This window comes from Lutra lutra, chromosome 5 (genome assembly GCF_902655055.1).
Source record: "Lutra lutra chromosome 5, mLutLut1.2, whole genome shotgun sequence".
Taxonomy (NCBI): Eukaryota; Metazoa; Chordata; class Mammalia; order Carnivora; family Mustelidae; genus Lutra; species Lutra lutra.
In genome coordinates, this window is record NC_062282.1 from 148,141,772 (window position 1) to 148,154,196 (window position 12,425).

Consider the following 12,425-nt stretch of genomic DNA (forward strand, 5'->3'; position numbering starts at 1 on the left):
CTAAGGAGCATTGAAGAAATGTGGATTCCAGGTTTAATTTAAAATGTTAGAGAAAATAACTAGGGTTTGTGTGTTACTTTTTTCCCTGTGAAGTAAGTTGAAGATAGGAAAATTGGCATTTGGGACTTTAAGAAAATTCTCTTAAATAAGTCTTTTTTTTTTTTTTTTTTTTTTTTTGAGAGAGAGAGATTGCCAGTGTGCACATGCGAGATCATGCCAGGGGGACGGCGAGGGGAGGAGGGGCAGAGGGAGAGGAAGAGAGAGAATCTTAAGCAGGCTCCACATCCAGCACGGAGCCTATCACGGGGTTCAATCTCATGACCTTGAGACCATGACCTGCACCGAAATCACAAGTCAGACGCTTAACCAACTGAGCCACCCAAGCCCCTAGAAACAAGTCATTTTTAAAAACTCGAAATAATGAGCTGTTAAGAATTATTTGGGCTTTTTTTCCAGGATGCTGAAAACATGGGGTCCCTGGACCAGCAAAGTCAGCATCACCTGGGGACTTATTAGAACTTTCCGGGCCCCAACCCCAGACCTAATCTGAGCTCTGGGTGTGGGGAGCAGGTTGTGTTCTCACAACGCCACTGGGTTATTCCATTAAGAGCTCAAGCTTGAGAGCCACCTCCCTGGGGAAAAGGGGCAGGGACAGTGCTGCTTGTAATAAAGGTGAACCACCTGGATTCCAGCTCCCTCTTCTCTGCAGTCTGTTTCCTGATGTTTGACTCTTGATTGAATGTAGGAGTGTGGCTGAGTCAGGTTGAGAGTTGTTCACTGAAGTAGGACATGTTGGAGGAGAAGAGGAAAGTTTGGGGGAAAGCATCGGGAATGTAGTTTTAACTCTACAGAGTTTAAGGTGATGAGTAGGAGGGACACCTACCTGGCTGGCTCGGTGGGTGGAGCGTTCAACTCAGCATCTCAGGGTTGGGAGTTCGAGCTCCACGTTGGGTTTAGAGATTACTTAAAAATAAAGTCTTCTAAAAAAAAAGATGATGGGTAGGAAATTTTCCATTTTTACCTTGCACTTCATTTAACACGCCCTGTTTTGCCCAACTGAAGATAATGACTTTCAGACGTGCTCTGAACTTTCTGGCCCAAGCATCCTTGCTTATCTTGTTCTGTCTTTCTAGAGCCTCCATTCTTTCTTTCCCCTCCAATACCAGCCCATCAAAATCTGCCCAGATCAGAAGCTACTTCCTGTTTGCCCACTCAGACACAGAAGTTCCCTCAGAATTCACAGACGCCTTGTGTATACTTTTTTTTTTTTTTTTTTTTTTGAGAGAATGAGTGTGAGCAAGGGTTGGGGGGAGGGCAGAGGGAGAGGGAGAGAGAGATTCTCAAGCAGGCGCCATACCCAGCGCTGAGCCCGACTCAGGGCTCAATCCTACAGCCCTCAGATCATGACCCGAACTGAAATTAAGAGTCGGACGCTTAACCGACTGAGCCACCCAGGTGTCCCTTGTTTATACCTCTTTAGTGACATGCTAGGGTACATTCTATATGCTAGTGTTTAGGCATGTATCTTATCTCACCCCGAGCCGTGCTACTCAAACGTGGCCCATGGACTGGATGTCAGTTTGTACTGTTGCTGGTTTCCAGTAGGATAAATTATGCCTGAATCAGCTACTCAGTAAGCACCCTGTGTAGTTCAGTTCACTTTTTTTTCCATGGAAAATGTCCTCACTGAAGGAAGCAGTGCGTTTATTTACATTCTGGAGTGAACTCTCGGTATTTTTGAGGACCCGCACTCTGAGAGACTCTTGTAGAAGGCGCTTGGTGGTGTTTTAATTATCCGTGGCTCCTCTCCCACGGCCTTGCATACAGTGCACATGCCATGGGGATTTCTTTCATGAGTATATGCTACACCATGAGAAAAGATGAAGAAACAGTTTCCTGACTAGAGGGGAGAGTGTTTCAGGAGATGTCTCCTTTATGGCTGCTAGCAGGCTGCTAGAATTTTAAATAATATTTATATACCTACAAGTGCAGTACAGCAATTTTACTTTTCTTTTTTTCACACTCGTGAATCGTTAGGTGCCAGGCACTGACTCACTGAATCTTCACAGCAACCCTGTTTGAGAGGTACTCCCCCACCGGTTTACTGATAAGCAGAGTGAGGTCAGAGAGGTTCCGTGACTCATCCAAGTGCACACCTACTAAACGGCGAGGCCAGGATTTGGTCCCAGACAGCTGGCTTCAGACCCCATGCTCCCAAGCCACCCACTTTTAATTCCTCTTTTGATATTTGACCAGAAGTAAAGGTCACCATTCTAAGCCTAGACAGATGGTTTGTAAGCAGAGCGAGATGATTAGAAGAGATGTTCCCCATGAACATAAATGAAGAGGGTAAAGGAGAGGAAGCTACTTGATGAGGTGCCGTCCTTGTGAACCTGAGAATTAAGAGAGGAAGGGGAAGGCCAAAAGAACAAACCACTATTCAGTGTTTAAAAGATACATGATTTTTTTTTTTTAAATGTAGAAAAAAATTGCATTGGTTCAGGAAAAAAAATGCTTTAAAACCTAAGCAACCAGCCTCCTGCAAGCAATGTTCTTTCTAGAAAGATGGGTTTGGGGTTGCCTTTTCAAGTGCTCTTGGTTATTAAAAATGTTTTTCTCTTCCTGTCTCTCTCTCTCTCTCTCTTTTTTTAATCAGTCTATTCAGAACTGGAAAACCAAAAAGCAGCAAAAGAAGGAGGAAATTCTCAAGTTAAAGGAAAAGGCAGAGAACATATCTCTGTTCTTCCACAGTAAAAACGAAGATAATCAAAAGCGAAAAGAGGAGCAAAGAAAGAAGCAGAAGCTGGCCGTGGAAGCATGGAAGAAGCAGAAGAGTCTAGAAAGGTCCATGAGACGCGCCTCCCAGGTGAGAGAAGAGGAAGAGAAAGAGAAGAAGCAGCAGAAAGTGCGGCAACGCCAGTTTAAACTGAAATTGCTCCTGGAGAGTTACGCCCAGCAGAAGAAAGAGCAGGAAGAATTTCTGAGGCTTGAGAAGGAGATGAAGGAAAAGGCAGAAAAGGCAGAAAAGAGGAAAACGGCTGCTGAGGAGATCTCCAGGTTTCAAGAGCGAGTGAGTCAGTAATGGTTCCTGGGTCCATCTTCAGGGCCCCATGTAGGGGTGTCCCGCTCCAGACTGAGGTCTGCAAAAACGGGCCCGTACCCGGCATTCATGTGGTGAAAGTGAGGAAGCCGTGCTCCCTGAATCCTAGTGGGTTGTATAGCCCCCAGGGAAAGACAGACGTGAGACTGCGTAGAAGTAGAGTGATGGGTTCGCCGGGGACTTCGGGAGGCAGGCAGGCAGCAAGGGAAGTGTTCCAGAGCTGTGCGAGGTCAGACAGAAGGTGATGCTGGGGTGCAGTCTTGAAGGAGAAGAAAGGCAGGGATCCTTCCTGGCAGAGGGAACAGCATGAAGGGCAGAAAGAACGGCATGAAGGGTAGCCGTGTGGTTTGGGGAGAAACCTGTAAGATCCGCAGCGATCTCAGGGCACCAGACAGGAGCTGGGAAGCAGCCGGGGAGGACGCTGGAAAGGTAGTCACAGGTCAGGCCACACATGGGCTGTGTTCTCTGCCAGACCTGCTGGCCCTACGCCCACTGGTGATGCGCTCCCTTGTTCACTGTCCATCTCCCTACCATCATGAAAACTCCATGAGAGCAGAGGTCTTGTCCTTTTGGTTCATCCGTGTACCCTCAGGTCTGGTACGGTGTAGAAACTCAGTGTGTACTTAATGGAACCAAGGTAACTGCTGAGAGGTAGGGGAAAATAAAAAACATACACAAGAAAAATGCTAATCGAAGAAAAGAGTACAGTTTTACTATTAAAGTGGAATTCAGTCCAAAAAGATAAGGAAGCTTCTTTATTTTTTCAAGATTTATTTATTAGAGAGAGAGAGAGAGAGAGAGAAGGCAAGTGCACCATGCAGGACAGGCAGGGAGGGGCTGGCTGAGGGAGAAGCCCCAGCAGACTTCTTGCTGGGCCTGGAGCCCAGGGTGGGGCTCAATCTCATGACCCTGAGATCATGGCCTGAAACCAGGAGTTGGGTACTTAACCAACTTAACCCCAACTTAACTTGGGATGCTTAACCCAGGTTCCCAAGAAGGATACTTTAAGATGAAAAAGGGTTCAAATGAGATATAACTGGGGGAGCCTGAATGGCTCAGTGGGTTTAGCATCTGCCTTCGGCTCAGGTCATGATCCCAGGGTCCTGGGATCGAGCCCCATGTTGGGCTCCAGCCCCAGAAGTTGGCTGCCTGCTGCTGCTCCCCCTGCTGTGCTCACGCTCTCTCTCTCTCTGCCAAATAAATACTCTTTTAAAAAATAAGATATAACTATTATGAAGTAATTCTTATGAATTGTTATGTGCATCAAAAGATATAGGCGCAGCTATCATGAAGCAAAAAATAAGGGAAATGCAAAGAAAAATCATAGACAAAACCACACTAATGGAATTTCCCTTAGTCCATATGTGAAAATCTTCCTAAATAACAAGATAACGCAAAGATAAATAACGCAAGATCCCATGCGTTCTCCCCACTGCCCACCAAAAAAAGGTGAGCAGGCCACACAATAAAAGACCAAGAAAAAAACCAAGAAATCCTGTAAAATAGAACATATGTGAGAGATCTAAAACCAGATATATCTGTATTGAAAAGCGAAAATGGGCTTAGCTCAACTATCAAAGAAAAGGAGTTTTAGATTGAACTATAAAATAAAACAGCTAAAGAAAGCCATTCAGAAAGGATGGGCATGTGTTAGATTTATATTCAGGATAAAGATAGCTCTTAGCCTTTGTTGGAAAAGGTTGATATTGAACTATTGATATTTAGGGTAATTTGATTTTTCTTGCAAGCTACTGACCTTTGAAACAAATTCTAATGAATTTTGTTTTCTTAATGTTACCCTCCTATTGTTGGTGTATTTTTTTTTAGGATTTACATAAACTTGAATTGAAAATTCTAGATCGACAGTTAAAGGAAGATGAAAAGGCAGAAAAACAAAGAAAACTGGCAAAATTAAAAGAAAAGGTGCTGTGTGCTGAGATTTATTTTGTTATTATCCTAACGCCTTGATTGGTAAGGAGGCAAGCATGAAATCCATTTTCTTTATATCCAGAACTCTATTTCTGTATCGATTCCTCTAGATTTCGTACTTAACGGATTTACATATTACAAAGCACAGCTTTGCACAACTTAAGCAACTGTTGGAATTCTGCCATTTCACATTCTAAGCACCTTATTTTCTTTTACCCTGAATTAATTTTCTCTTCTTACTCTTCATTCTGTTTTTCATTTTCTTCCATACGTGCCTCTGTTTTAGACCTATAGTAGCTAGGAGCATTGCTTAATCTCCCTGAGAGTACACGGACTACGGATGTTGGTGACTCTCCTGGGAACGAAGGACTTTCCTGGTAGTTATTTACCCTAAATTCATTGTCTGGCTATCCCAAGATCACCCTTGGAGGCATTACATTTCCCTCAGAATAGAAACAAAAAATAGAACAACAGTGGAAGCAGAATACAATAATTGAACTAGAAAAAAAAGAAACTAAGTTAAACAGTTTATTAATAGATTAATGGAGTTCAGATTTTATGTTAGCTCTAGGAGCACAATCGGAAGTTTGCCAAAAAGGTTATTAACAGTTTTATTTCTGTTTAGCGAATTTCAAGGGTGTTTCTTATAACTGCTTGCTGTTGTTACTAAAGATCTCACTCACTAGCCCAAACTTAATAGCGCATATAAAGTAACTGGCACTCATTTTCTTTCTGATTACAGGTTGAAAACAACGTTGGTAGGGATCCCTCTAGGCTTTACAGACCTACCAAAGGTTGGGAGGAACGGACCAAGAAGACGGGACCCACAGGCTCCGGGCCACTTCTGCATATCCCACACAGGTAAAAAGGAGTTAAAGTGGGTGTCCACTTTACAATAACTTCATAGCTACATGTTTATATTTTATATAGTTTCTATTTGCATGCTCTATTTTACAGTTAAAAAGTTGATAAAAGTTGCTAAATAATGTTCAGTTATATAGATGTTCTATCATTCCTATGCGTTGAAAACGAGCTATTTACGCTTCTTACCTAATAACATAGAGTGGCATTTAAGTCACCCATGAAAAGCATTTTACTTACCTAGGAGGCGTAGTATATTACCTCTCAGCGAGTCCAACGTAGAATTTAATTAATTAGGATTTCTAAAAAATTCCTTTTGTATTTATAATTGCCCTTCTTCTTCTCCCTAGGGCTATTCCGACCTGGAGACAAGGACTTGAGAAAAGAATATGAGATAATGAAGTTGGTATTCAGTTGATGAAAGTGTCAGCATGTACAGACCAGGAGAGAGTCAGTGCCCATGTTAAGTAGTACTAGCCCCAGTCAGATTGGTAACCGTGTTGTTTGTGAACGCACAGGTACTGAGTTCCCTGCGGCGCTGTTGGAGCTCGTCTATACTCAGTGGGTATTTAATGTGTATGTTGGCCTATTATTGATGTAAACATTATTTGAATAAGTGTATGTTACACACATGATTTCATTTAAATCCTGAGAACATTTCAAAGGTATTTTGTTTTTGTCATGGCATAGCAAAATAAATTGGGTCAATCATAGAGTATCAATTTTTTTTTTAATTTTATTTTTTATAAACATATAATATATTTTTTTCCCCAGGGGTACAGGTCTGTGAATCACCAGGTTTACACACTTCACAGCACTCACCATAGCACATTCAATTTTTTTTTTAAACAAAAATTTTGTAACATTTATAACTTGGAGGCGAATGAGCTCAAGGAACAGAAATGTAAAGATTTTCCTTTCTGGGGGGAAATAAGTCAGTACTTTTCTAAGTTTAACAAATTGGTAGTTTGTCGGTTGCTACATTTTTGTGTAATAAATATTTTGTATTTGTTGGAAGCATGCTTTGTTTTATATAGAGAATATTTATTTTAAAAATATGCCTCACCTCGAAATATCCTATTATTTATATTATCAACATCTTTTTGGTTTCCTTTGGCTATGCCCGATTTCCCATTAGCCTTTCTGGATGTCACACATCTGTAAAGCCTTTGAGTCTTTCACATCTTCTGGCTGGTGCAGTTTTCTTTACTGCTTCTGTTTGGCTCAGAATATTTGGTCAAAAGAGGCAACTTTAAAATTCCCAAACTTTTCTACGTGAAAACACAATTTAACTTAATTTGGCTCAACTTTTCATATTATAAAATCTTAGTTCCTAACTTTAATCAGTCCCCATCTTATAGGAGAGGTATCATATATATAACAAATATGAAAGAACTTGCGTTTTTTATATTTTATCTTAGAATATCTTTAATTTATAACTTGAAACATCTAGGTCAAATGACTCAGAAGTTTACTGTTAGTAAACTGTCAGTAGTAACCTTTACTTATTTCACAGTTAATTGTCAAAGCTGATGGCTTCCAAATTTTGGAAACTGAATTTGATTACACAATTATTGGTGCAAAATTAGAGAAATAACATAAAACATCCTTAATTAGGGATGCCTGTTTTATTTGTAGCCCTCGTTCTCTTTGTTTTTAAATGGTTGGAGGCAGTTTAGAGACACAATATTGGACAACAGGTTTTTTTTTATTTAAAGATTTTATTTATTTGACCGAGAGAGATCACAAGCAGGCAGAGAGGCAAGCAGAGAGGCAAGCAGAGAGAGAGAGAGAGGAGGAAGCAGGCTCCCCGCTGACGGGAAAGCCCGATGCGGGACTCGATCCCAGGACCCTGAGATCATGACCTGAGCCGAAGGCAGAGGCTCAACCACTGAGCCACCCAGGTGCCCCTGGACAACAGGTTTTAAACACAGAATGGAACTACTATACTATAAGATACACAAAAGAAAGCCTTCTTATATATGGCTTTTGAACACTGCTTTTTGTTGCCACACAAAAGTAGCTTTCCATTTCCTGCATCAAAGGTAAGCATACTGGGTAGTGTGATTTTTGGCTTTTTGTCTGTTTTTGTTTGTTTGTTTGTTTCTTAATAAAAGTATGGAATTTTCTTTGACAAAACCAGTCCTTCTAACTGAATCTAAAACAAATGAGGGATGTATAAAAAGTATAGAATAAGCATAATTAATATTATCTTCAGTTGTAGGCTCAGAGAAGAGATAAATAAACATTTCATTTACTGGCTTAAAAAGGATCTGAGGGGCACCTGGGTGGCTCAGGGGGTTAAAGCCTCTGCCTTCGGCTCAGGTCGTGATCCCAGAGTGCTGGGATCGAGCCCCACATCGGGCTCTCTGCTCAGCGGGGAGTCTGCTTCCTCCTCTCTCTCTGCCTGCCTCTCTGCATACTTGTGATCTCTCTCTGTCAAATAAATAAAATCTTTAAAAAATAAAAAAATAAAAAATAAATAAAAACGATCTGAGTAAGAACTTTAGAAAAAAACCCTAAAGGAAAAATGTTAATAAAGCACCCTTGATTCCACCACTCCATGGTAACTTTTTCCAAAAACATACCTACATATTTTAAAATAGCTACAGTCATAGAGTATGTTTTATTTACTATACTAAGTTATACATACTTTCCTATGTTTCTATAGAATTCAAACATTTTTTAATGGCTAAATAATGTTTAATTATATAGATGTCTTATCATGCTATATCTTGAAAACCTAAGCTATTTACACTTCTTACCTAGTAACATAGAGTGGCACTTTGCATGGGGGTTGGCTTCTGTCATGCCTATGTCAACAATCTTGTGTGGTCAAAGTCACCCACGAAAACCCTTTTACTTACCTAGGAGGCATATTATATTATCTCTCAGCGAGTCCATCATGGAATTTGGATCAGATTGCTGGTTCCTGAGCTGAGAATCAAAGGAAAATTATCTGTGTTCTCTTTAGGTGGCGCAGTTGAACAGGATTGTCTTTCTGAGCATGTATAGACTGCATTGTCCATAATAAATAAAATGTGTGTGATATGACCCCACTTTCGACATTCTGAAACATTTGGTGGGGCGTGTTTGTAAGGGAGAGAGAAAGATCTTAACTTCATGACAATGAAAACTCCTCTAGACGAGGCATACCTGAAAAACAAGGAATGTGGCCTCCCTATTTGTAAGGAAGCCCAAAAACAGCCCGTGGCCTATACCCAGCCCTTTGGTCATGCCGCATTTGTTTCAGACATACAGGAATCCCTGTGATTGAGTAGTAACTGGAACCTAAAACTAGGCGCTTTGGGTTATTGAATAAGGAGAAGATAACTGCAGCCCACACAGCATGTATCTTAAATCGATTTTTCTAAAAAGGTAACAATTAAAATTATACTCAAACTTAGCTTAGCCGACTATAGAGAACCTAGGTTTGAGCCTGATCTTTCGGTGGATTTTTTCCCCCAGACTGCCTCGTGACCTTTTAAAGGGAATAATATATGGTTGAAGCAAATTAAGTTCCAACTTAAAAAAAAAAATTGCTAGAAGCATGCTATTTCATTTTAATATAGGGGTAGTTGGAGAACATTTGAGCTTGTTTGCCATGGCAAATTGATGCGACAACGATGCTAGATGAACACAGACTTAACATTAAGAGTAAAATCTTGCAAAAGAAAATGATGCAGTCACACATAGAAATATAAATGTAAATTGTGTATGTATGTGTGTTTATATATTTATTTGTTATTCATATATGTATATGTTTATATATTTATATTTGTTATTATTCGTGTGTGTATGTATGTGTGTGTGTGTATATATATATACATATATATACATATACATACACATATATATACATATATATATATATATATATATTTGCTGGTATCCTAGAGAGGACTAGGAACGTCTCTGAGCTCAGGAAGCGTCCGTAATTTTTAAAAAAACATTTATCTTCACAGCTTGATTTGAAGATCTAGCCTCCCTATCCATTCAGCTGAAAGCTGGGGACTTGCAGAAAGGATTTATTCTGATCCATCCATTTTCAAATATACCGTCCTTTAGGGCCGCGATCGTCTCAAAGCGAACTAGAAGTTTTTGATCTTGCACTTACAAATACCGAAGGAGGATCAAAGTTCTGGAGGGATTGGTGGATCTGTGGGCTGAATTTTACAAGGCTTGAGAAGGGTCTCCAAGCCTGCGGGGCTCAGACGAGAAAGGTGGGCTGTAGAGAGAAATGCGAAGGCACCAAGCGCTGCGTTAAGAGTGTGAACAGCGAGTCGTTTCAACCCCAGACGGGCGCGCGGCAGGCGCACTGCCCAAGCCCACGCGCCATCCCCGTGTGGCCCCTCGGGCTTCCCTCACGCCGCGCGCCAAGTGCTTCCGGGTCGCGGCGGACGTCGCTTCCGTAGCAGCATGGCGGCCACGGAGGAAGAGCGGCCGGCGGGGAGCGGTGAGGGAGAGCGGCTGGATTTCCTGCGAGACCGGCACGTGCGATTCTTCCAGCGCTGCCTCCAGGTCTTGCCCGAGCGTTATTCTTCGCTCGAGACCAGCAGGTAACTGGTGGCCACGGTCAGCGGGGTGGGCATGGGGCCCCTGGCCCCAGCGGAAAGGCTCCGCGGAGCCGGCCGGCTGACCCGGCGCTTGCGGGCCCTGCGCCATCGCCCACCCGGCAGTGCGAGGTGCTTCTCCTCCCGGGCGGATCTGCAGTCACCCTCATTCCCCCCGGGTTGTGGCGGGAGGATTGGGGCAGCAGTAAGTCGAGGGCTTGTGGACCCTCCGGTGTCTGCCTTTACCACTTCCCAACCATTTTTCCTGTCAGCTCCGAGCTTCCTCTAAATTCCCACTACGAGGCTGTGAATCACTTGGCCTCATTACTTCCGAGTACAGAAGGGAAAAGACGCATCACTTTGCCTTCGTATTTTAGATAAATGGCCTCTCCTGGGCTACCCTTCCCTCCAAAACGTCATTCCCTCTTGATGGAATATCCCTATGGTGTTGGATGGATAGGAGCGGCGCAGAGCCTGTCAGGTTAGAGTAGAGATTAACTTTCCAGGAATTGTAAATCTCAGGGTAGGAGAAGGTTGGCGGATGAGGTGCGGTGTTCCGTGAAGCAGCCTGTTAAAAGTGTATTTGCTGTAGCCTTGTGAGTTGGAGTTGGCTGAGGAGTGTGATTTGGCTGCGGCGAAAAAACTGTGAATTAGTCATTCGGAGTAGAAGTCTGGGGATGAGAAAGAGAAGGAGGCCGTCTTTGCTCTGTAGTGCTGTGTTTGGAAGGGAGGCTGCAAGGCTGCCTGCGACTGGGTACGAAGCCGATTGGGTTTGCTCTAATCTCTCCGTATTTTTTTGAACTCCGATTCTCTGGTGTATTTTGACCATTGCATGGCTGGGTCAGATTTGTGAGTTTTTTAGATTACTTCTGCCTGGTGCTCTAGAAACTCAGTATGATAGGTGCTGGAGTACAGCGGAACAAGACAAGTCGTTTCCCTAGAGTTCTTTGCAGCATAGGGTTAATGTGTGTTAAATCTGTGTTAGCATAGGGTTAGTGGGAGCACATAGGAAGGGCGATAACCTAATCCAGAATTCTTTAGAGAGGCCTTCCCAAAAGAGATCCGCCCCTTCCAGTCACTACCTGAAATTATATATTTATTGGTTTATTTGTTTAATATTTTTTTTCACGCAGGATTGTAAACTTCAGGAAAGATCTTTTTTCTAGTTTACTTGTATGCTACTAGAGTTGCTCTATCCGGTGTAGTAGTCACTAGCCACATTTGGCTCTGTTTAAATTTGGATTAATTAAAATAAAATCACATTAAAAATTAAGTATTTCGGTTTGCAGTAGCCACTGCATTTCAAGTGCTCAGTCACCACATTGGCCACTTGCTTTTGTGGCTGTTTCAACATTTCCATCATCCCAGAAAGTCTCTTGGGCAGTATTACACAAAGGAGGCAAGAAGTAAATTTGTTGAATAATGTGAGCTGAGCCCTGAATAATGGGCACATTTTTGCTGAAGAAAGAGTGAAGCATTATTTACATTCCTTTCTCTATCCATAGGTGTTGGCTAGCAGAGCACATCCCTAGACCTGAATTAAGGTTTCCAAAATTCCGTTGATTGGAAGGATATGTGGTGAAACAAAGATGTTAATAGATCACACATTTTATGGGATTGACTTTACGTAGATTCAGAGCATTTGGATAGAAATCTTCCATCTTATGGTGCTTGTTAAACAGTTGAACTTTGCTTGTAGCTATCATTTTAGGTCTGTGGTTGTATTTTCAAAATGCCACTGTTTGATTGCTCTATTTAAAATTCCAGCATAGGGGCACCTGGTGGCTCAGTGGGTTAAAGCCTCTGCTTTCAGCTCGGGTCATGATCTCGGGGTCCTGGGATCTAGCCCCACATTGGACTCTGCTTAGCCCGGAGCCTGCTTCCCCCTTTCTCTGTGCCTCTCTGCCCACTTGTGATCTGTCAAAGAAAGAAAGAAATAATCTTTAAAAATAAAATAAAATAAAATTCCAGCATGGACAAAA

The 12,425-nt window shown here is 42.2% G+C and overlaps 2 protein-coding genes across 3 annotated transcripts in view; both read left to right on the forward strand.

Annotated features, from left to right (window-relative positions):
• The window catches only part of CCDC112 (coiled-coil domain containing 112), a 29,896-nt gene extending 23,272 nt beyond the window's left edge, over positions 1-6,624 (forward strand). Inside the window, exons 7-10 of one of the 2 annotated variants that reach the window (XM_047730971.1) lie at positions 2,657-3,070; positions 4,928-5,023; positions 5,772-5,890; positions 6,241-6,624. In XM_047730971.1, the coding sequence (XP_047586927.1) occupies positions 2,657-3,070; positions 4,928-5,023; positions 5,772-5,890; positions 6,241-6,283 (672 nt within the window). In that variant the 3' untranslated portion in view covers positions 6,284-6,624. The remainder of the gene's footprint in view (positions 1-2,656; positions 3,071-4,927; positions 5,024-5,771; positions 5,891-6,240) is intronic. The other variant, XM_047730972.1, reaches the window with a different exon arrangement.
• Positions 6,625-10,281: 3,657 nt separating this feature from the next.
• Positions 10,282-12,425, forward strand: part of PGGT1B (protein geranylgeranyltransferase type I subunit beta) — a 59,024-nt gene continuing 56,880 nt past the window's right edge. The window contains exon 1 of the mRNA XM_047730157.1: positions 10,282-10,449. Coding sequence (XP_047586113.1) covers positions 10,310-10,449 — 140 coding nt within the window. The 5' untranslated portion in view covers positions 10,282-10,309. The remainder of the gene's footprint in view (positions 10,450-12,425) is intronic.